This window comes from Stegodyphus dumicola, chromosome X1, assembly GCF_044657685.1.
Source record: "Stegodyphus dumicola isolate Sdum_Otavi_A_Nest chromosome X1, ASM4465768v1".
Lineage (NCBI taxonomy): Eukaryota > Metazoa > Arthropoda > Arachnida > Araneae > Eresidae > Stegodyphus > Stegodyphus dumicola.
In genome coordinates this window covers 236934948-236960650 of record NC_140780.1, presented here as the reverse complement: position 1 = coordinate 236960650, position 25703 = coordinate 236934948, and the positions used below count along the sequence as shown (strand labels likewise).

Genomic DNA, 25703 nt, shown 5'->3' with positions numbered 1-25703 from the left:
CCCTTCCCTTAGGCACATGCCATCTAATGCTTTGCCCGATTTTAACCAGTTGACAAGGAATTATTTTGTGATCAGTAGACTTAATGTATAAGCCATGAGAAAGCTCCTTACAGGATATTTGAATCACCATAAAATACACGGTTTTCTGAAACTTATGGGCAAAAATTTAAGAGGTCATAGAAAACAACTAAACAAGCAACTTTCACCATTAATGCATGGGCAGAGAGGAATTGAGGAAAAAATTTCATAACAAGCAAAAACAGTTGTCTTCTCGAGTTAACCAAAATAAGGATGAACTTCCAAATATTAAACATAAGTAACCTACAAAATGATCTGCAACTCGCAGCATTGCAATGATACACTAGTGTGAAAAAATTTAAGAGGTGCATTATGCTGATTTTATTAAGTGAAATTCAATGAAAAGTATGTGGTTGGTAGCTCAACGACCATGTTACCATGTAGTCTAATGGGATTCACCTTTGCTACAAAGAAGTATGGAAATTTTTGTGCCCACTCTTTCTTTATGTGTAGAGTACAAGGGATAATTCATATTCTAATTTTAAGGATTGTGTGAGTAGTTGGATAAAAGTTTCGTGTACAAAAGGTGGACCATATTGCTGAAAAGGCATGGATTGTAAGAAAAAGGAATGGAAGTAGGTCAGACACTGACTCACATATGTAAAGACCAAAGAGTAGCCAAAAGAGTCATTTCAGGAATCTGGAAAGGATTTGAAGACGTTAGTGATGCATTTAGACAATCAGGTCAATGTTGAAAACATGCCACAGTGGACTGTCACAGCGGTTATTTGGTAATTATTGTTAAAAGACAACTGGCATCAGCTTAGAATGCAAGGTAGTTCACTAGAGCTACAGAACTCGACTGTCCGGATATAATGTGCATGACAAACAGAATAAAAGAGCCATATGCATGGAAATCTGTGGTTTGTATTAAATTCATTCGGGCCACAAAAAGCCATGGTTGCAAGTGGTACAGAAATAGCATTTAGAGTACCATAGACTAGTGACTATTTACTAATCAGTCTTGTTTTTGTTTCAGCAGCAACTCCTGATGTGTTATAACCTGGAAAACCCAAAGTACATTCAATAAGTCTAAACATCCATAAAAGCTGTCGGCATACATCTGGTGGGATCATGGTATGACAATCATTTTGAATGGCCACACTGACCCACACATTTTTTAAATTGCAATTATGAATGCTGAAATATAGAAACGAGAGATTCCTTATCTTTGTGTTAAGTTGTTTCGAGAAGAGTCAATAACTTCCTCTTAATGGACGATAATGCTCATCCTCATCTTGCTGCACTAATGATTATCTTGTGAGCAAAAGAATACAGAGGATGAACTGTGCTGGATATTCTACAGACTTAAATCTGATAGAATAGGCGTGAGACATATTAGGATGCAAATTTGCATCACTGAGTACCTAGGTAGCACTTTCAGGAGCTTTAGGTACTTTTCATCATGAATACAGAGCCCACCAGCGGCCGAGCGGTAAAGTTGCTGAACACTGGTAGTTCGGTCTGAGGTTCGAATCCCGCGAACGGGCTGGCTGCATGGGTGTTTTCGTGGTTTTCCCCATGTGTAACGTGTATACGAGCCAGTTCCCTTAGAAAGTCCTCCACGAAGGCATCCCTCCCCTTAGGCAGATAGCCCTAGTGTGCTTTGCCGTAATTAAATACACCACACCACACCATCATCATGAATACATTTTCTGATCACAGGAACATTACCTGGCATTTTGGTTATATGTATATTAACCTTTCTATGCATCTCTAAAAAGTTGTAGCACCAACTTTTCTCAGCCCTACTTTGTATCACATTTAATTTTGTTTCCCAGAAATAGCCAATTCTGCAATTTGAAAATGTATCAGGCATGACAAAATAATGATCTTGAGTAAGTTTCATGTTTTTAGCTGAAAAATCATAGAAGCTTTGCAAGGTTTTATAGCTTTCATTTAAGTTTTCCTATCAGTGTATAGCCATGTTATGCAACAAAAGGTAATGAACACAGATTAGTTGACAATATCACGAAATGTCTACATAATACATATTCCTATTCTTACATAATTTTTCACTGTCATTCAGGTAACTTTATTATTTACAAAGCAGGCACATGGATTTGTTTCTCAGCAACAACCCTCAACTGAAATAACAGCCAATGGCTGATTAAAAAATTTCATTGGAGTACCGGCAGTTTCTTCTGAGGTACTAGTAGTTTCAGTGAAACAGACCAGGCTGGAAAGGTGTTTTCATGGATTCCCACATATCTATTGCTAATGCAAATCATTTTTACTTACAATAGCCTCTAATAAAGATACTTTCTGAAGCTCTCAACCCTTACATGTTTATTCAAACACCTAACTAGCTTGCTATTGCCAGTGATTATCTATTCCTTTTGCTAGTAAAATATGTTTCGAGAAAATGAACTTTAAAAAATATTTAGATTTGTTCAGCGTAACTTCTTTCTCTATATTTTAATAATATTTCCATTCTTATTATAGTATTTAAATAGCACTTTGACATGTGCTCATTGAAATAAGACTGAGAAATAGAAACTGATTAATATGTTTTCAATTAAAAAGTATTTGCCTGTTTCACTCTTGACCAAAGCAACTGCTGCTTTATCTAAATTTTATGATAAATTGTTAATTATCATCGTGATGTGAAACTAATTAACTACATTATTAATTGCAGGCACTCTTCTAAATGGATTGTTAAATTTTATGAAGCTTAACTATATAACTGTTTTGTGAAACAGAAGATGCTATCAGTTTTGAATGTACTACAAAAAAGGAAAACATCTACAGTCAAAAGTCGTTAATTCGGACACCCATAATCCGGAATGATCTATAATCCGGACCTCAAAGCTAAAAACTTTCTGCGCATGCGCCACGTTGACACATGCGCATATGCGTGTGCGTAAGTGCAGAATACGTTTTCGCGTGCACGTTTAACGTATAACGAACGGTATAAGCTAAAATTATACAATTATCTATTTCAGTTAATATTGATGCTTGCGTTATTCCTTAATCTTCGAATTGGATGCAGCTTATTATTTTTTGCAGACTGTAAGAGCAATTTTATAAAAGTAAACTTGAACTTTCGATTATGTCAATTTCCGATTTTGGAGCTCCCAAAGGATCTACAAAACGAAAGTATGTCTCGATGTCCGTCAAACAAAAAGTGGAATTGCTGCAAAAAATGGATAAAGACATGAAGAAGGTGACAGAGAGGTTAGTGAAAATGAAAAAATTTCGATTGACAAGTTAGTCGGTATTCTCGGCACAGCAATTACGGGACTTGCACAGCGGAGCTTTTTAACTGAAGAAGAAATTATGTCTGTTTATAGAATTAAAGAGAAAGTATTATCACATAAAACGAAACAACTTACATTGAAAGAAATGTTAAATAAAGTAAACAAATAAATATTAAGCTTCTTTTTTTGTAAATTTTGATACCCTTTAGATCATAATTGTTCTTTATTTCCTAAAATACGGTTTCATATTTTTAATTTTAGAATTTGTGTATGCCATCTTACGAGATTTAAACTGATGATCTATAATCCGGAAAAATCGATAATCCGGAATCGCCGAAGTCCCGACGAGTCCGGATTAACGACTTTTGACTGTATTACTTTTCTAATATCTGGCTTTATCATAGCAGTGTTTCTCAATTTTAGTACACAACAATGTAAATACTACATATTTACAGATATTACTGTGAAAAGTGTAAGAGTTCATTGCAACCTAAAAGAATGAAATTGTATTCATCAATATAAAATTAAATAGCTTTAATCTAGCTCAAAATTTCTAGAAATACACTGAAACTTAAGTATGCCAAGACAAAAAATGAAATGAAACTGAGAATGTCATGGAAAATGAAGGAGGCTTGCAGTTTAATAAAATTTTGTAACTTTAATTAAACTTAAAAATGCAATCAATTATATGTGTTGAAGAAAACATTAAATTTTTATAAATTCAACAATACAGATCTATGTACAAAATATTTATGGTATTCCTAATGCATGAGTTATTTGCTCCAGAGAACATTATAAAATCTATTTAAATTAATGAATTAACAAAGCACAAACATCCACATGAACAATAAATATTGCTATTTTAGAGGAAAAAACATTCCCAATATGGATAGTTTCATTAATTAAACTTAGAATGTAGAGAATTGAGTATATAGTTTTAAGTTGACAACTAAGTATTAGTAATAAATTTTAGCAATTTTACCTTGAAATATTTTAAGAACTTGTTAATGATTTCAGTAAAATTATTCATACAGTCAGTCTGCATATAGTAACATTTTTCTAAATAATTCAGCATGTATATTACATAAAATAGCTACAAGCATATTACACTGCATATATTTGTCTTCTAAAATATGACGACAGAGCAGTTTCTGGAGCTTTATATGGCAAGGATGCATTCACAGCAGCACTTTGTTCAAAAAAGCTTGGACTAAAACAAACCATATAATGTGCAATTTTATGAATAAATCTTTTAACATCACAATAACAAATGAGGCAGGTAAAGCGATTAGATTCATCTGAAATTAGAAAGAAAAGAAGAATTACAAAATATCTATTACATAAAAAGCCAAGAAGTATACAACTTTTGAAAAATAATGTAAAAATTTAAACAGAACATCAGGTATGTTTACAGGAATCATTTTTCTTTAACCACATCTAGCCCATTGTTTATATCTAATTGATTGGGGTGAAGATTTCCATCCAAAGTAGAAGCATGCACTAACTTTTATTTATGCCTATTTTGTCTTGATGCTGAGACATAACAAAGCACCCATTACAGTGCTACTGTATTGTATCATTGCAGAACTTATTTTCACTGCTTCTTTCCATGTCAGAATATTTGTTATGGTCTTGTTCAAATAGCATCCAGCTGCTTTTTCTGAATTCATTCCAGAGTACTGTTTGAATTCGAGGGTGCAATTTTCACAGAATATCTACTCTTATGGTGTGGGTGTTAGAGGAATTTTACCTGGCCCAGAAATCCTCTTCCTTAGGATTTCTGTTCTTCCTGTTTTCCTAGATTTTGTTACGGATAGAAAAAGAGGATATTTTTTAGGAAGGCTTGAACGTCAAATATGACAAAATTAAAATTTGTTGTAAAGGTTTTATTATCTGTCTGCTGCGAACAGATGCCAAACCTTAGCCTCTGCACCAAAATGCAAAATGTTCTAGATGACTGAAGGCAGCAAAGGAAAGTCAGGTGAATGCTGTTAATACTGTAGCCACATGTGACAGCTATGAAGGAAAACATTCCTTTCACAGCAGTTAAAAATGAAAGATCTGCAAGTCCCATCAAAAAGCACATCTAGCTCTCAAAGGTATAACATTAGATGATAAAAACTTAACCTCTGTTAATAATTATCATCTAAATCAGATAGGAGATGGCAAAATCAATATTACTACTAGATGCAAAGACATCATTGATGGCAAGCTAAAACTGAAGGTTCAAAAACACCCACCTGCGAATATCAAAGAGATCTTTACTAAGCTGATGACTGTTGCTCCACTCTTAAGTAATTCAAACCCACAAGGAAGCATCAAGAACTAATGATCTTCTTAAATACTCTAACAAAGTCAATAATAAGGAGTCTGTTGATGTACTACAACGAAATGAAAATATTCCTAAGATAGACCTTACAGACTCCAAACTCAAACGAAAAACTCAAGCCTGTTCAGTAATAATTCAAGATTCTACTAACAGTTGAGCTAAATTCACTTAACGGTGAACGATGTCAATATCGAGGATTTCTCAGAAAAAAGGATTACCAAAGATCACAATGAAATTGAAGTCTGATGGTCCGACATCTATTCTTAATAGCAAAGAGCTCAAATATCACTCTTGTATCTTGCCAGAAGACAAGAAAATCAAAATAGAAATTCATTGTTTCCTCCCCAGAAGCTAAAACTGCTGCAATACAAGATAAACTTATTTCTCTAGTTTTCAAAAAAAAAATTTATTAGATAGCAAGGAATAGGGACCACACTGCATTCCCTGCTGCACTCTAAATAAATGCAACAAAGGTAGGAAGGTAATTCATATTAACCTATTGTATCTAAAGATTTTGGTGAAAGCATACCAAGGTGGTGGCCCTATACAGTATGATACATGACAAGCCTTTGATGATTGGTAAAATGCATGTACTCATGATCAAAAGTGTGTCAAATGTGCATACATACATATGTGTTCGAGCAAACGTACATGAGGCACCGTATTCTCTCGTATTTATCATATCTTCCCGTTAGAGGAAAAAATATTCAGGTTTTTACACTGCTTAGATTTTCTACTTTAAATGTCTGGGTAGTATTGCCACAGCAATAGATACCCAGAACAACACAGCAGTATCGCAGTAAACCAATAAAATTTCACTTGCATTCCAAACTCCCAACAGGTATGTTGTGTATTATTTATTCTCACGCATGCAAGTAACCACTCTCTGCTATATTGAGTTTCTAACAGGTTATGGGTCCAGCCCAGATTAAGAAATGAGGATAAATAATCTAATGAGTTGTTTATTTAATTCTATTTGTAAATTTTTAGAATTATTTTAACCAAAATTGGCCACATGGTTATGTTAGGGTTAGCCAAAGCACATGGTTGCAAAAACTTAACTAGTACAAATATTTCTTGATTGTTAATTATTTAGGCAAATGTTTCTTTGAGAATGAAATTTATTTGAATTTATCTCAAATTATAATTTTTTTTATCTCTTGTTGATTAAAGTTAAAAAAAGAAAAATGCCAGGGAGAGAAGGTTCATTTAGTCACAAACAATTGAATGGAAGGGAAAATTACATGGATTGGAAATTTTCCATGAAAATGCACCTAATCAAATTAGATTTATGGGCTTATGTAGAGGGTACGAAAGAAGATCTATCAAAGCTTTGTCATATATAGTTGAAGGGGTAAGTGAAATTATTTTCAATGATATACGAGATTTAACAAGTGGAAAGGAAGCATGGAAAGTATAAGCTGAAACATACGAGGATAAGGGAATCACAAGAAAGGTTTCAATAATTAAAACATTAGTGAATACCTATTATACTAATTGCAAGGAGCAAGGATATGTCCGACTATTTACATAAGGCCATTTCAGGTTATCAACAATTAAAATCCACTGGTGTTAAACCTAATGAATTAATTGGAGGAATAATTTTAGCTAATTTACTTGATAGGTTTGAATCTCTTATAATGGCTTTGAAAATTGTGGTGAGGCAATAACAGTTGAAAATGTTAAAAATTGCTTGAATATGCATTTGTTAATACAAATATTGGAGGCAAAAGGTACTTTAAAGGAAAATGTTTTAAATGCAATTTGTTTGGGCACAAAAGCTCCAATTGTGAGAAGTCACCTCTCAGAAAGGGTAGATATAATGAAAACAAGCTTAACAAAATGTCTAATCTTGGATTAAAACATAAAAAAGGGGAAGAAGCTTATGTAGCAGAAATTCATGTAGCTAAATCTAATATTTCGTACATGGATTCTTGTGCTTCTTACCACATGACTCCACATAAAGAATTATTAGATGATTATCAGGATGCTAGTATTCATCAAATAAAAAACAGGAAGTTCAGTGATAGAAGTAGAGGGTAAGGGTAAAATAACTTTCCTCTTATCTAGAAATAAAAAAAAGGGAGTCTAACTTTTAGTAATGCTTTACATGTTCCGGAGTTAACAGCCAATTTACTGTCCATTAAGTATTTAAATAAAGTATTTGGAATGGTTAGTACTTTTGCAAGTAAAAGATGTTTTGTGTATGACGGTAAACATTTAGTTGCTAGTGGAACAGATATTGGAGATAATTTGTATTCTTTCGATTTATGTAATGAGTGAGCTTTAATTACTGCTAAAATATTTCAAATGAATTATTACATAAAAGAGTAGGTCATTTAAGTGAAGGAGAAATGATCAGATTAAAAGATATGGTCGAAGGTTTTTACATTTAATGGAAAGTTGTTAAATTGTGTCATGCATTAAAGGCAAAATGCATAGACAACCATTTCCTAAGAGAAAAAACTAAGTGAGCAAAAGAGTTATTATAGTGCACAGTGACCTGTGTGGGCCTATGAATGTTACATCAGTTGGTGGTTCTTGCTACTTTATTAGTTTTATTGATGATTTGTCCAGAATGACTTTTGTTTATTTTTTGAAAAATAAATCTGAAGTCTGAAAAAATCAAAATATTCCAAGCATTTGTTGAAAGGCAAACTGGCAAATCAATAAAAATCTTACATTCAGATAACGGTACTGAGTATGTAAAACAACGAGATGGATAACTATTTAGTATCAAATGGAATTCAGCATCAAAAATCCATTCCATTTACACCAGAGCAAATGGGTGTAGCTGAACGTAATAACAGAACTCTCTTGTTGAGCGAGCATGATCAATGTTAATGGATGCTTACCTTGATCACAATTATTAGGATGAAGCACTGCAAATCACTGTAAAAATATATCTCCAACTATTGCAGTTGCAGGTATGACTTCTTATGAAAAATGGCATGGTGATAACCCAAATTTAAAATACTTGAGAAATTTAGAATACCGTATTTGACGGCATATAAGACGCACTGGCATATAAGACGCACCCTTATTTAGATGGCCACACACAAGGGAAAAAAGTTCCAATAGCATGGTTTCTTTTAGTTCTCACGTTTCGTAAAAGCCAAATAAACAATTATTGAATGCAATTACCTTCACGTATAAGACTGTGTCCTTCACATATGAGACGCAGGTAACTTTTTTGAGACCAAATTTAGGAAAAAAAGTGAGTCTTATATGCCGTCAAATACCTTGTTGGGTACTGTCAGGATAGAAAAGGCTATCAATTAATAAATCTCAAAACTTTTGAAATAATAAATGCACGAGATGTACAATTTTTAGAAAATGAAATGTATTACAAAAAGGCAATATGCCCAAATTTTATGATGAATCCTCACTCAGTGGGAGCATGATTATGACATTTTCAGATACTGAGAATGCAATAGCTGATGATCAGAATAGTGAATTAGAAGGGATGGTTAATGATAGCCACGATAACAGTAGCAAAGTTGATGAGCTACCTATGTTGACCAGAAACGGAAGATTCCCGAAAAGTTATCAGGGCTTTAACATACACGGGATGCCAGAAGTGCAAATGCCAAATTTAGATCATATGTGCTTTGTAAACGTTTTAGCAGCGGCAACAAATGATGCGTATTCTGAACCAAAAACCATTGATAAAGCGTTAAAGGGCAATGATGCAAACCATTGGAAGGATTCTATATGTGAGACTATATTAGGTCATATTAAAAAGAAAACTTGGGAAATAACAGATGAACCCTATGATAAGAACATTGTAGATTGTAAATGGGTTTTCAAAATTAAATTTAGTTCCATAGGCAAGATTGAAAGATATAAGACACGTTTAGTTGCTAAGGGCTATTCTCAGATTGAGGGGATAGATTATACTAAAACATTTGCACCAGTTGTCCGATACGTAACATTAAGTTTTATTAGCTTATGCAGCTATATATGATTGGGAAATTGACCAAATTGATGCTGTAATGGCTTTTGTACAGGGAACTCTAAATGAAGACATTTATATGAAAATTCCAGAGGGTTTCAGTGAATTTTACAAGCAAAACTTTGTCTTAAAATTAAACAAAGTATTAGATGGTTTAAAGCAGAGTGGTAGACTATGGTATCAACTGTTAGTGCATTTTAATAGAAATGGGACTGAGGCAAAGTTCTTTTGATAATAGTGTCTATATCAAATTAAATGGAAATAAAGAACAAGTTATTGTCACTATTTGTGTTGATGACTTACTCATTTTTAGTAATAACATAGAACTTAAAAATTGGGTAAAACAACAACTTAAAGAAAAATTTGAAATTAAAGATTTAGAACCAGTAAATTATTACTTAGGAATTAAAATTGAACAAGAAAGAACTAAAGGGTCCATTAGCCTTAGTCAAACTCGGCATGTAGAGAGTATGCTTCACAAATATAATACGCATTAATCTCATGGTGTAAAAACACCACTAGACCAAAATCAAGTGTTATATAAACTGCAGATACCAACTAGTGAGGAACAAAAGCTACCTGTTCCTTATCAGGCTGCCACTGAGAGTCTTCTGTATACAGCTGAAGCAACATCACCAGATATAACTTATACTGTGAATTTCCTTAGCCAGTTCTCCAATAATCCGGCAAGGGTTCACTGGAATGATGTCAAGCGCATCATGCGATATCTTCGAGCCACTACAGATGCTACATTATCTTTTTCAAAGGACTATAGTGCTGGCGTCCTTGTTACAGTGACTCGAACTATGCTGGGGAATGACGATCAACCACTGGATATGTTTTCCTCATCGGAGGTGGTGCAGTATCAAGGTGTAGTAAGCGTCAGCCTACCATTGCAGCAACTAGTACAACAGAAGCCGAATATATATGGCTCTTTCTGCAGCTACTAAAGAAGCCATACGGCTCAACAAAATTGTTAATGAACTTTCGATTATTACTGCAAAGCCAGCATTATTATACTGCGATAACAACAATGCTATTAATCGCAGCAAAAATAGTGTGTATCATGGTAGATCAAAACATATTGATACACAACATCATTTCGTGCGAGAAGTTGTGAAACTTCAGCACATTGACGAACAATAAGACTACTAATGATATGATTGCAGACTTTTTGACAAAAAACGTAAACAGTGCAAAACACGAAATGTGTGCAAAGATGATGTGTTTAAAATGAAGACTAATATAATTTAATGTTTTATTATATGTATGTGTGCTGATACAATTTCTCATTGCATTTAATTAGGATGATGATATTTAAAACTAAAGTGGAAGTGTAAAGATTAGGTTAGGTTGTAGAGTCATTAGGATTTTTTCGGAAGCAAGAGAGATGAAAAATGAACAACGCCTTCGCCGGGAATCGAACCGCGGACCTCTGGAATACCGGCCCAGTGTGCAGAACCACTACACCACGAAGGATGCTAGGGAAGTGGGAGAAATACCTTATAAGGTAAGGTTATTTAATTACGGCAAAGCCTCGAGGGCTATCTGCCGAAGGGGAGGGATGCCTTCGTGGAGGGCTTTCTAAGGAAAACTGGCTTGTATACACGTTACACATGGGGAAAACAAAGAAAACACCCATGCAGCCAGCCCGTTCGCCAGATTTGAACCTCGTACCAAACTACCAGTGATCAGCGACTCTACCGCTCGGCCGCTGGTGGGTGGGAGTGTAGAGAAGGTTAGCTTTAAATATGTTCTTGGCCCATAGATGGCGCCACTGTTTTTATATACTTCTATAACTGTGCAAACCAATAAAACTTCACTTGTGTTCCAAAATCCCAACAGGTATGTTGTGTATTATTTATTCTCATGCATGCAAGTAACCACTCTCTGCTATATTGAGTTTCTAACAGGGACACAACAAGATGTTGGTTGGAGCTATTCTGCAGTGTGTTTGAACTTCCAAAATCAACAGCAAATACTGTAAAAATGCATTTAATGTTTTTATGAATCCCTGTCAGATCGAATATCCTAATGTATTTGTGGTAAATGCTGCTACACATTATGCTAATATATATAACTAGCGACTATGCAGCGAGCCTTTGTCTGGCTTTTAAATGTACCAGAGAACAAATGTCCTCTTGACAAATGGTGTATCCAAGTACCTCTCGACAAACGTCCAGTATCCAAGAGAAATATTAAACTTAAAATCTGCACAGAATTATAGCCCTCATTTTTCTGAGTGGCAACAGTGCTGATATCGGCAGCAATGGCAACAGTTATATATATCAGCAACAATGGCTGTATGCCATCGATTTGATGAGATATCATAAAAAAAACTCATTCGAATTTTGAAAAAAAAAAAAAATATCTCTTCAAGGTGCATTGGCTTTTATCTAGATGCACCTATGTACCAAATTTTGTAGCCCTGGGTCTATTAGCTTACATGCAGCACAAACGAAAGACACACAGACAGAGACTCTTCCTTTTATTATATGTAGAGATTATGGCCCTGCATTTGCTCAATATATTGACTGCTATTCAGATTTAATACCTTCTCCGTCTTCGTCTCATCACAAGTTTCATCACTATCAACAACTTCAGAAGCACAGAATTTTCCTGATAGTGTATTTTATCAAAGAAAATTTACAAAATTGTACTAGGGGAAAAATGAATACATTCGTTTAAAATAAAATTAAATCAATGAATAAATGCATAATAAATTGAATCTTACTCTCTAGCCTCATGAGGTGCTGGCAGTTTTTCCCAACTGGGTTCCACTCCCCATATTTCCCTAGCATATTCAGCAATTGTCCGATCACTAGAGAACTTTCCAGAGGATGCTATATTCATGATAGCCATTTTAGTCCACTCTTCAGTATTCTGTAAATAAAAAATAATTATCAATATTTACAAGTAAAAACATGTTCAAATTTATTATGACACCATAAAGTAAAAAAAGAATTTTCAGGAAAAGAAATACAGCTCTCGAAAAATGAAGTTCCAAAATATCATTTATGTATATAAACCTTCCACTCAGACAAAACGAACATCAAAGCTTATATTTTCTAGATGCGGACACTAGCAGCTTCACATAATATACACTGAATCCATAGAAGTGCTTATACAATTATTATTTTTGCAACCACTGGTCTTAGATATACATTTCCTGTTATAAAATTGATTCAAATGTTGCATTCTTGTTTTGGTATTTTTAAATTTAAAAAAATGTAATTAGAAAAAATGTGAAGGCTTTTAGATTTTACATTACGCATAAAGGATCATTTTTTAACGTTTTGTGGGTTACCTCTATTTATTAAATATCTTGTTCTTCGTACTTAAACCATAAAATTCAATTCAACAGCAATATCGCAAAATAATTTTTAAATGAGCATATCTTTAGGATTTCCGATACACAGTCTCGTGCGCTGGAGATATCCGTACAGTGTTACCATTTCTTGCTTTGAAATTGTTGAGTTTGTTAATCAAAAATTCATTAAAGTTTTTACAAAATATGAAATAGACAATAAAATAAATTTCAAATTTGGGCTTCCACATGCCCATATTCGGGTGGAAACGTACGTTATTCAAACTTTGATGGCTCTAGGTACAGTTGTCACAATGCGAGAAACACACATACTATTACGAATTTTGTCTTTAATTAGATATTTTTTAGTAGAATTATAATTAAAATTATTTTATTTCCCTGTGCAATGCAGCACGAGACATATTTTAAGAGAAAACTATGCTGGAAAAGTAAAAATACAAGAACACTTGCATTTTTAACATTGAATAAAAGTTTATATAGGTAACTTATATTTAATTTGAATAAATGTCATTGACTACTGTGCTAGCTGTAACTGCAATTCTACTCTTTTTGCTTTCCAGAAATTGCTAGAATTGTCTTGTGCATCCAATTTAAAAAGCCAGAGAGAGAGCATCTCGACTTAGTTGCTTAGTTACTGTTATTGCAAGTTGTTTAGTTAGCCACTGTTATTATTGATCGGATTAGCTTTCTCTGCATAGTAAACTGCATTCCATTTAATGTTTTAGTAGTTTAAAGTATAACTGGTGATTACATTGTGTGATATTGTACGAATATCTCTAAGGAAAAATCCAGCAATCTGTTATATTTCTTGTGATAAGAAAAAATTTTATTAACCTTTTATCGGACTTGTGAAATTCAATCGATTATGAAACTGTACACATGCAACAACACATTTATACAGATTCTTTAAATACAATACAGGGCTGTAATATTTGGTGGCAACAGTTTAAAAAGTGAACCGACATTTAAAGTTTTCAACGCAAAATGCCAAAATGAAATTAATAGCCCTTCTGGGCTAATGTGCTTTAGGCTAAAAAATTACAATACCTAACTTTGTATACAGTTCCTCACTCCCTATAATTTTTAGTAAAAATTTTCACTTACCCTAAAAATTAAAATGTCGTCTCCTATATGAGAAAAATTGATTCAGACACTTAATTTTGAAGTTTCAGACTATATATCTGAAAAATGGCAATGCTTCTCAAACTTTATTAAAGTAAGGACGACTTTTATAAATTAGAATATTCTAATACCACCTTAGTTTGTCCCATACGGAAACAATATTTTAGCATATATTACCACCAGTATATTTATAATTTTTAAATATAATAAATGAAAATTCATTTAATTTTATATTGGCATTAAGTAATTTAATTAACAGAAATCTTATATTTGTTTTCAATAATTCAAAGGTTATTAGTGTTTAGATAATCATCTTTTTAACTAAAAATTATAATAAATTTTGATATTTACATTAATGAGATGGATGAACCTTCCGATTTTTGAACAGTAGTTTTACATTTGGAAGCACCACAGCCTCAATGCTTTAGATCCCGATTTTGTTTCTAAAACTAGAGTGGGAAGTTTGTAGGTACAATTAATGGATTATAAAATTCGTTACATGTGATGTGTATGTGTTTCTTACTACATGCGTGTGTGTTTTTTGGAAGAAAAAGTGACTCATGATTTCCAAGTAATTTTTCTAATAGATTTTCCTTTTTTGATGCAAATCAATTACTAATCTGCAAGTTTCTAAATATGTTTTCTTTCATGACTGAGCCATTGCAAGAAAACATAAAATTACGAATATTTTCTAAAAAGAAAATTTGAATTATAAAAGCAAATAATTTTTAGATTTTTGCTTAGCTTCTTTATCTAAACTAATTCCATAAAATTTCATATTTTATGTACTGCAGATGATTTTAATTACAAATTAAGAAAATGCCAAGATTATTTTTGTGTTATCCTTTTACCCCTTTGAGCCTAAAATGTTATTTTATTAAATTTACTATTTATTTTTCCAATTTTATTTAGTACAAAGGAAGAGCTAAGAAAATGTATATTCAAAAGGAAAATATTCTTTATTATTTTATTTCAAAGCTTTTCTCCCATTACTTAAAAAAATTAGAGTGGCCAATTATTTTTGTAATTACACAGCAGGACTGACCTTCAACGATGCATGCATATGTTACGTTTGCATGTAAATGGGACATTATTACTACTTCTAGATAGCAGCTTTCGTGAAGCTACAAGACTATGCTCAGAATAGAAACTTTATGGAAAAGTCAGACATTAATTATTTTCTTATATCCTATTTTAGGTGAAAAATCGGTAAAAGTTTATATATTTTGTAGAAACTCTAAAATTGGTGCATATTAAACTATTTGGTAAAAATTTCAGATGTTAAACTGTAATAAAATTTGGGGGTTCCCATTTAATATCTTCTACTGAGTAAATATAAATTTGGTACAGGGCTGAAATACCTGGGCCTTAATGATAACAAATAGGTAAGCTGCATATTGGAAAATTACAATGAAGTAATGAAACCAGTTTAATTCTCATAAAATCACACAATTGCTGAAAAAAACTAATAATTTATGAACATCAGAAAAATGTCAAAACTTGGTTCTTCATTTATTGCCGCTATACATGTTAAAAACACTATGAATATTGTTATTTAATATTTGCAAAAAACCTGTTACAACAATATCACAACACTTAACAGCTAGGGGAGAAAAATCTTACCGTGAACATATCACTCACTCTCTCTTGGCACTTAATATAAGCCTCATAATCAGCAAATAAGTAAAACCTGCAAAAAATGACATGAGTCAGTTTTAAAAAGTACTGAAAAGTATTCAGAAAATTTTTTCTGTTATTGCTCTATCATGGTATTTAAGTAACCAATAGTAAAGAAATTACTTAAATTACTGAGAGAAAAATGAATTTCCTTACCTATCATGATTTAGCAAGATATTAGTTAAATCTTTAAATGTATCTGGATTATTGGGACTGAAATAGCCTCCACTAATCTGATCCACAGCTTGCTTGAGTTCAGGAAGTCTATTGTAGTAATCCCAAGCATTGTATCTACGGGAGAAAACATCTCTTCAAAATGTGTGCTCTTTTATTTAATTAATGTTAAATTCATAACAAAGTATAATTTTTCTTACCCTCTTCTCTTCAAATCTTCAACTTCATCAACTGTCATACCGAAAATAAAGATGTTCTCTGCCCCCATTTCTTCCTTCATTTCAATATTGGCTCCATCTAATGTTCCGATAGTTAATGCTCCATTCAACTGAAAATTTTACATTGAATTAGAAGAGTCATTTCATATTTTATTTAGATAATGAGGTTTCTTCTAAAAATATTTTTAGCTTATTTTAGAAAAATAAAAATATACAAGTGTTAAGATTTCCTAGATAATATGAGATACACAAAAATCAAGCCCTGTTCAAGCAGTACTGTGCTGTAACAAAATATCAAATTCACTTTCACAGAACCAAGTTAATTTATTCGAAATTTTCTAATTTAAAAGTAAGTTATACATTTTTAGAAATGAAACTTGAATACAATATAAAATAAATCACCATTTGACTAAAGGTACTTTTCAATAAAACAGATTTGTGTTTTTTAGCTTGATGAATTTGTTAACTCAGCTAAAATTGCTAATTTCTCTTGCTGAAGCAGTCTACCAACACACAAACTGCATCACTCGAATGAGGTGGTAAGAACTAATTTTTGAAAAGCAAAGTAAAACGCATCCTAATACGAGATCATTATCCTGATCTAATTCTTACGGAATTTGTTTCAAATGAAATGAGAAGCATCCAGTCGCCTGCCAACCATCACAAGCCTAAATTTTAGGTATTCAGTTGATGCCTCATTTTTATAAAAAAATGTTAGCTAAAAAGACTTAACATTGCATCGCCTTTATCAACTATATATTTGCATAATACTCCTTAAAGGATATTATTAGCTGAGAGACAAACTCATTATTTATATTTCAAAAGTTAGTTTCAATCTAATGTTAATTACACCAGATTTCAAATTCAGCCAGAGCCTCAATACCATCAATAATTATTCTTAACACATTTTCAGGGAAATCATTATAGCCTGAGCTCTGGTATTTTTAATTATCTACTTTTTATTAATTTATATGTGTTCACGCTTTGATTTTAATTATTAATTGGTCATTTTTTATTTACATTTCCTAACAGCTGAACAGTCATTTTCTTTGTTTACCTTCCCCTAATGGATATGCATTATAATTACTTTGTTTACAAATCGCATTCTTTAAATTAACATAAAAGAAATTGATACAGAAGAATTCTCAGCTTTAAGAGAGCAAGCAGAAAAGAAAGAATAATTAAGAATTATAAATTAAGATAGAATTCTGACCTCAGAAAGAGGTCACCAAAACTTTTCATTACTTTACCTTTTATCACATTACTTTTCATTGTGTTTATGAGCCATTCGTTTATAGCTTTTCAAACAATGCTGTCATTTTGAAACAGTAAAAACTTTGAATTCCATATAAAATTATTTTTTAAAAAGGATAATTAGCTAAATTTGAAATCTGGAAGTTAATTTTGAAAATAGGATAATATATTCAGAGTAAAACGTTTCAAACCATCATGCAGAACTCAAGCTGTATGTTAATGCAAAATGACAAAATAAAAAAAACTGCAATTTGAATTGAACTCTGCCTTCCTGTATAAATTCAATATAGTACTTCATACACATTCACAATTAAAAAAGGAAAAAAAAGCCTGAAAATTAAACATGCATAATACTGGCATAAGGTATTGCTCACAATAAGTAGGAAAACATGTAACTTATAATACTATGCAAAAACTACTATTTTTTTCCTTTTACAGTAATTTAGGATGACAAATAAATCAAATTTTGTATGCTTTTGATTAATGATAATATCAGTCACTTGACACATAAGGACATAAGAAAGTTAAAACTTTAATTACAGGCTCATGCACAAAAACGGTTTAATTTAGTATACATACTACACTTTCCCTACTAAAAATCTTTTGGAAAAATCAATTCAACATGCAGAACTGGTACTAAATAATATTTCTAAAAGTATGCGATTCAATCCATATTTTAGCTGATGCATAAAGAATTTTGGGGCTATCAAAAAATTTAATGTTGCAAACACATAAAATTTCAAATTTCAACATCTCTACAAAAGGGCACCTTAAACACACACTTCTATGTTATTGTTTGGAAGATTCGAAATTTGTATCTATCAAAAATATGAGGCCTGTCTGTTCAACTGCCAAGTCTTTGAACAAGAGAAGTAGGCCTGACCAGCAATTTTCTTCACTCCTCCATTGGTGCACCTCGGAAATACAAGATCTAATCTTTGAGTCTTCGAGCAACTTTTGGTCAAATTAATACAACATGACCGCTGACTACAAATTTAAAGATAATGAATGTAACTTTGGCACTGCATTCAATTCAAATAAATGAGCAATTGCTTTTGTACAGCACTTCAAAGAAAAACTTACTCTTATTCTTTTCACAGAAAGCAGAAAAACACTTATTAGAATATAATCAATGCATTGCATTCAAAATTAAAACCTGGGTTAAACTATATAGACAGAATAATACAATAGCGTTAGTATATAAGTAGATGCAAAATAGCTTGATACACTGGAATCAGAGTGGAAAAATCATTTTAATCTCATGAGAACTATCCGTTTAAAGATAGAGGTGCCATCATGAAAGTCATTCTAAAGAAACTAGTTTTCATTACATAACTGAAAACACCCAGGCACCCACAGCCTGTTTCCACAGCCAAAAAAATTGTGGCAAACTACGAGTGCTTCACAGTTTCAAACCAAATCATCTTCAAATGTTGGAAATATTTCTCTGATTTCAAACAGCCTAGCAGCAAAGTGGATAAAATGCTGAACACTGACAGTTTGATCTGGGTTCAAATGTCTGCAAACAAGCTGGCTGCACATGCATTTTTATGTTCTTTTTTTTTCCATACATAACATGCTTATAAGTCAGCTTCTCTTAGAATATCCTCCATCAAGTCAATCCTCCCCTTCAGCAGCAGACAGCTTTTGTGTGCTAAGCATAATTAAACAAACCCAATCCAAATGGCCTAGAATAATCGAGACCTATTTTAAAACTCAATCTAGGATTCCTGCACATACGCTTTAGACATAAGTATAAAAAATTGTTAATTTGCTGTTTGTAGTTTGCTGTCAATAACTCATATTTATTTCCCTCAAGAGGTTTCACACAGATTCAATGAAGGTTGAACCTTTCCAAATTTATTTAATGACATCCATCTTTCAATGTACGACATCTGAAAAACACGAGAACGTTTTAATTCTTATCTTTTCAGACAAGACTTGCACAAAACAATTAATACAACATGGGCAATGTACAGATAAAGTCCAATTATTTCATTCTTCTCCAGTCCTAGGCGTTTGAAAATAACTGACCTGATTCAGAAGTCAAACAACAAAAATCAGCGTTATATTTTCAAAATTTTCACAGGACGAGTTTGGATGGTTTTACTGAACCAACATCCTCAGCTGCAAAACCACAAAAATTGGAACTCTGCCTCCTCCCTCAGCTGCGCAATTGAGGATGTTGGTTCGGTAAAACCATCGAAACTAGTCCTGTGAAATTTTGAACATATAACGCTGATTTTTGTTGTTTGACTTCTGAATTAGTATTTGTTCGGCATGTTATTGTGTCTTAATTAACTGACCTGTTTTTAATTTTTTTTTAAATTTACACAAAGAGAGATTGATAGTGAATACACAAAATGAGGTGAAAATTATCTGAATTATACTTAGAAGTTTTCCATGTGAGTTCCATTGGTCACATGATCAAGATGATTAAAAAGATGCCACCGCTCATGAAGTAGCCCATCCTTTGTTGCTGTGTCCACTGAAATAACTGTTGTTTTTAAGATCATGAAGGCTTGTGGATATAAGTTGCAAGACTTGATTAATAAATTTGGCTATATGTACAAGCTACATCACAGTTCTAACCAACCCCCTCCAGGAATATAATTCAAGGGTCTTGTACCCCACCACCAACCTCCAAGGATAACTTATCTTGACAGATTGAAGTACCTTCATGCAACAAATCACTACAGTCACAAACTTGAAACTTATCTAGGATTTGAAACCAGAGCTAACATAATCAAAGTAGAGAAAGTTTTCATATCAAATAGGGAAAAAAAAATAATAATAAGGATTAAGGAAAAGATAAACCTTTAAGAAACTGGTGATTTTAGCATAGAAATTTCTGGTAATGTCCTTAAAATATCAGTTTACAGCATAACTAGATTATTGGATTATTTAGATAAAGTAAAGCATATAAGAGCTATATGTTTACACTCTATCTCAATTTTGATCTAGAATTTCCTGAAGAATGGCATCAGAGGATCTAGTATAGCAATACCTTGAAAATGCGTTTGTACGAATGGATTCTAAGTAACCTCATTCTGAAAGGACTCTCCAGTCTAAAATGTCCTTGCCTTCAAACCCCAACTCAATGCACTAGTAAATTACCAGACACGTTAACAGAATGAAATATCCTAAGAAACCATACCGACCAGGCAGGTTAATACTATGAAATATCATAAGAACAATTATAACTTATGCATACACCTGATGAAGTGATTTATTTCAAAACACTAACAAATTTAATTTAATGTTTAGCATGCTTAACAAGTTCTCCTTGATATTCGGAGTGAATTTCGTATGGAAAAGAGCATGTAAACATTGCCCAAAAATACAAGAATTTTCCCGCTGAAATTAAATATGTTGGATATTTTAATCTGAAGTTCTTTAAACATTTTGTTATCAACATTATAACTTACAAAAAAGATAAAATCATCAAACGGGTACAAAATTTATTGTACTTTAAGCCTTTACTAAGAAAACGTACTAAAAGGCATTAATTTGAATTCTTTCAAATCACACTTCAAAATTTCATGATTTTCTACAGAAGTAAAACGAAAAAACTAAAGAAATTTTATACCCTGTAGGATTCATTATAAAGATGTCAAAAAGTATTTGCCAGGAGATATGAGAAATATACCATAAATTTCATATTTCCTGTGCCTGAAGCCTCTGTACCAGCAGTTGATATTTGTTCACTCAAGTCAGCTCCAGGAATAATTTTTTCAGCAAGTGTTACTCTGTAATTTTCTAAGAAAACAACTTTCAATTTGTCACCAACAACGGGATCATTATTAACAACATTTCCCACAGCACAAATGAGCTTTATAATTTGCTTTGCAGTATGGTAACCTGGAGCAGCCTGAAAAAAATTTAAATACAAAATTTTAGATTCTTTTATGTTGATAAAAATGCAAACTGTTGATTCAAATTAAATGTCATAAAAAGAAACTCTTGAAAATAATATCCAAGCAAGTATTAAAATCTAACGCTTTAAGCAGAAAAAAAAAAGGCACAGAATAAAGTAACTCACTTTTCCACCAATCATTACAGTTCTTGGGACAAATGGTGCATTTGGGTTCTTCTTAATGCGGTTGTACAATGTAATGATGTGCAAACAATTCAGTAACTGTCTCTTGTACTCATGGATTCTTTTTACTTGAATATCAAACATGGATGCTGGGTTTATATTGACACCAGTCTCATTGGTCAGATAAGCAGCAAGTTTTAGTTTATTTTCCTAAATAAAATAGCAGTGGGAGAGAAATACAATTACCAATGATAATACTAAAAAGGAATTCAACTTTTAGATATCAAAAATTAGCTTAGGCGTAATAAATACCTGTTTGATTTTATGTATTGTTCTGATAAACGATGGATCATTAGCAAACTTCTTCAACTGTGCAAGTTCCTCAAGATGAGTAACCCATTTATCTCCAATTTTCTGCATTAAAAAGTACAAATTAAATATAAAAATACTTAATTTGCCAACAGAAATAAAGAAAGTTTATGGCATATTTACACAAAATATTATATACAGCAAATTTATACAAAGTTAAATACTACAACATAAATACATCATGAGAAAGTATTAAAAGAGTTTTAATTAACATAATTTAAGGACTGCAGAAAAATTTTGCATTAAAAGATAGTAACACATTTGTTCATAAGAATAAGGTAGTAATTTGAAAATGTCTCTATTACAATAAAAAATCAATTCCATATATAAGTAACACATGAATCCACCTACTGGAAGTTGTGTTATATTTATGCTATAAATGTTTGTTTAGCTGATTATAGCAATGAAAATAAGGGCTCTTCCATACTATTATACATGTTTTAACTATTATACAGCTACAGAATGGCATGTCACCAGTGATAAGGAGTCTTCATAAAAACTACTGAAGCTTGGTAGCTGAATAGATAAAATATGTTCAATTTCATTGGAAAAATTTAGTTACAATGAGAAAAATCAACTAATACCTACTATACCATGCAAGGATAATAAACAGTCATTGAAAGACTGTTGGGAATAGAGGTTGGGTCAATAATTTTGAAGTCATATTCTGAATTTTACGGAAATTAAATAAAACCAGCTTTTCAGTACAAACATGAACCGTGATTTCAGGTTATGTGTTCCCAATAAAGTTCCAAGAATTGATGCAAATGAACAAAGTGCAACATTACATCTTACTTTTTTTATGCCAAACGTAATGCGAATATAATAGCCACCATTTTGTCAGTTCACCAAATTCCCACAGCATACATTAATGAGGAAAGCTTTTGAAAACAGGTCTTTCTATCCTACCTATATCTCTGGATAAAAACTGTACCAATATAACAATTTTTAAAAGTGGCTATTAATCTTTAAACACTCCTCTCACAGATAAGTTAAATGCTCTTTTCCCCATGCAAACTGCAGTTTTGACACTTTCTAAGCTGTTATATTTTGATACTTTTTATAACACTTATCTCCTGGGTTTGAAATGCCTTATCATTTCAGTTGTTTTTCTCTGGCATTATTCTGTTCTCATTAAGTATGCAGAAGTGGAAACTTAATTTATGAAAAAAATAAACCAAAATTCTAAATTTAATTTGCAATTGTTCCTTCACTTCCTTATAAATTTAGTTATTTCCTCTTTCTGTCCTAAGAATAGTAACAGTTTATAATAAATGACTCTAAACTGCATCATTTAATCCATTCTTGTACAATGCTGTGAATCCAGATTCTCGCATAACTCTTCAGGGAATAAAAATTTCAAATTTAGGAACTAAAATTTATTAACCAATCAAAATAAAGCTAAACTGAAAGTAAGTCATTCTAAGTCAGGTGTTCATCGCAAGGACATTGCAATTATGCTCTAGCTTGCTATCTTACGAACATGTTGCAGTCTATTTCTCTCATAATTTATATTGTCATAATGACGTTAAGAAAGTGTGATTACGAATGGGCATGGAGTATTGTGTAGTTGAAGTTAAAAATCTGCCTCCCAAGAATAGTTCTGTCTAGAAACGTGTCAGTCAGATGTGAATGTTGCTTTGTTTCACGCCATCAACTTTAAAATCATCATCATCATCATCATCATTTCTTGGGTATGTAGGAAGAACTATAATTTGTATGTGTAAGTATACATTATATGCATACAAAGTGAAATTGTACACCAAGCTAGGAGTTTTAGAATAAAAGTCATCAAGAGACTGCCATTTAGGTAAGGAATTATGTTGAACAGATTTGTAACTTAATACTGCATTTCGAAAATAGTGACCATTCCAAATGAAAAAATACTTCACTGCATAAAATATTCCTTTAAGTTTGCTTTACCCACAATGCTTCTCAGAGACAGAACGTGTACAAATTTTGAACATCTTAAAATAAATATTTTATGCACATGCTAACTATTAGAAATTCGAGTAATTAAGAAGCTTTGAAATCGGAAGAGCCTTCAATTAGTTCTTAAATATACTGGAATTAAGTTACCTAAACCTGTAAAAAAAAATTTCCTCAGAAAAACATCTGTTATTCTCAATATTTAATTTACAACAAAATCTAAAAATTGTGCCAGAAATAAAAATGAAAACTAATACATTAAAAATGAAATTTTTTATAAATGAAATAGGATTACTATTTATAAAAATATATAATTTCTCAACAATATTTATATATATAGTAATACATTTAAATTTTAATATGTTCAATTTTTCATACATTGTATAAATAAAATTTAAAACAGTTCAACAAATAAACAATTAAAATATCACACTCGTATTACTGAATTAATAACTGCATATTATTTAAAACACAATGAAAATTAACAAAGATAAATACATGATTTTTCTTACATACACAATTTTTTTTTCTCATTTCACTGCTTCTGGGCAAATGAGAACTCTTTGAGCTTTATATTCAGAACATAAAGAATACTGATCTTTGGGTTTCAAATATAGGGAGACGCCTTAATATTTTAATAATGCAAATGGGTTATTTTCATCACAAATTCCTTAGTTCTTTGGAAACTATTTTTTTCATTACAACGGGGAAACTATGATACAATAACAAGGATTTTGACAACATTACGGTACTCTGTCGGGATGTCTATTATCATCTTCCACACTTAACCCTCTGGCTGCTCATCCTGCGATTTCCATGGGCAGCTCAAATGTAGCAAATTCTGCTCATCCTGCGGGCATGTGCTTTTCTTCCTTTATTGAGGAGCACATCCCGTTTTTCCCCGTTTAACCACAAAATTATATACAGTATTAGACGTTTAATTTACATTTTGGCCAACAGATATCATTAGTTGCAGCATTTGAAGGCACGTGGTATTACCGCTCAAACTCCACTTTTTGCGCTTTTTCCTTGCAGAAATGGCTGCTGGAAAACATTCAGCGATTATCTTGATTATTTAATTAAATTATTGAATTATTAATTAGGTTTATTAATTAGATTAATAATTAGATTTACTGAATCTGGTGAAAAGACTGAAGTTGGACTTTGCCTCGCACTAAATTGCATTTCTAAGGTATTTTTTCCTCAGTACTTTATATTTTCTTAAATTTTATATATTTTACTTTTTATTATTATGCAAGAAATAGAAATGGACTGTAATTTGACTGAAATTTATTTCAAAAAAATTTTTTTGGTGATAACGTCTGAAATTGGTTTTTCTGACAACTTTGTTTCTCATGATAAAAATCTATATAAAAAAATATTTTCTAGAAAGGAAAAATTCATTTTTCAATTCTCCAATATATATAGATTTAAAATATGCAAAAAAAATTGCACAATTTTTAAAGCGATTTCAGTCTACAAATTGAGCAGTCAGAGGGTTAAGTAAAAACATGTGAATTTCTTTATCACTATTTGCCAAAAGTGTGTCAGCAGATGGATACCAATAACACGCTAGTAGCAGTAATAATCAAACCCACTTCTGTGGGATGTTCCCTATTTTAAACTAATTTTCTATCTTCTAGGAAGAATGAGTTTTTCTTATTCTTAGAAATGGAAGAAATCAATAAGAAGGTATTACCATTAAAGATATAGCTTACAAAAGTTTCATTTTATATAATGGGTTACATTTTTATCTCAGTACACACTCTCATTCATAAATAAAGGAAATTATATTTTTATCTTCTACAGATTAAAGTAGAAAACATCCATGAAAAGAATTTCATTAAAATACATTTAAAGCAGTACAAACTATAATGAAATCACATGGTAACCATCTCCAAAAGACCTCTGAAAGCAGCCATGATTAAAAAAAACATATCATCTACAGTTATATTCTCTAGATAGTGTCCTTTTAATATATGAACGCTGTATAAAAGCCTATGTTATTCTGATAGAGGTATAAGTAAGGGC

At 31.9% G+C, this 25703-nt stretch overlaps 1 protein-coding gene across 2 annotated transcripts in view; it reads right to left on the bottom strand.

Annotated features, from left to right (window-relative positions):
• Positions 1-3916: 3916 nt before the first annotated feature.
• The window catches only part of Glyp (glycogen phosphorylase), a 74988-nt gene continuing 53201 nt past the window's right edge, over positions 3917-25703 (bottom strand). Inside the window, exons 11-18 of one of the 2 annotated variants that reach the window (XM_035361789.2) lie at positions 21687-21788; positions 21378-21584; positions 20985-21206; positions 16064-16191; positions 15846-15980; positions 15636-15702; positions 12297-12445; positions 3917-4576 (exon numbers count right to left, since the gene is read on the bottom strand). In XM_035361789.2, the coding sequence (XP_035217680.1) occupies positions 4573-4576; positions 12297-12445; positions 15636-15702; positions 15846-15980; positions 16064-16191; positions 20985-21206; positions 21378-21584; positions 21687-21788 (1014 nt within the window). In that variant the 3' untranslated portion in view covers positions 3917-4572. Of the gene's footprint in view, positions 4577-12292; positions 12446-15635; positions 15703-15845; positions 15981-16063; positions 16192-20984; positions 21207-21377; positions 21585-21686; positions 21789-25703 lie in introns of those variants that run through there. The other variant, XM_085807203.1, reaches the window with a different exon arrangement.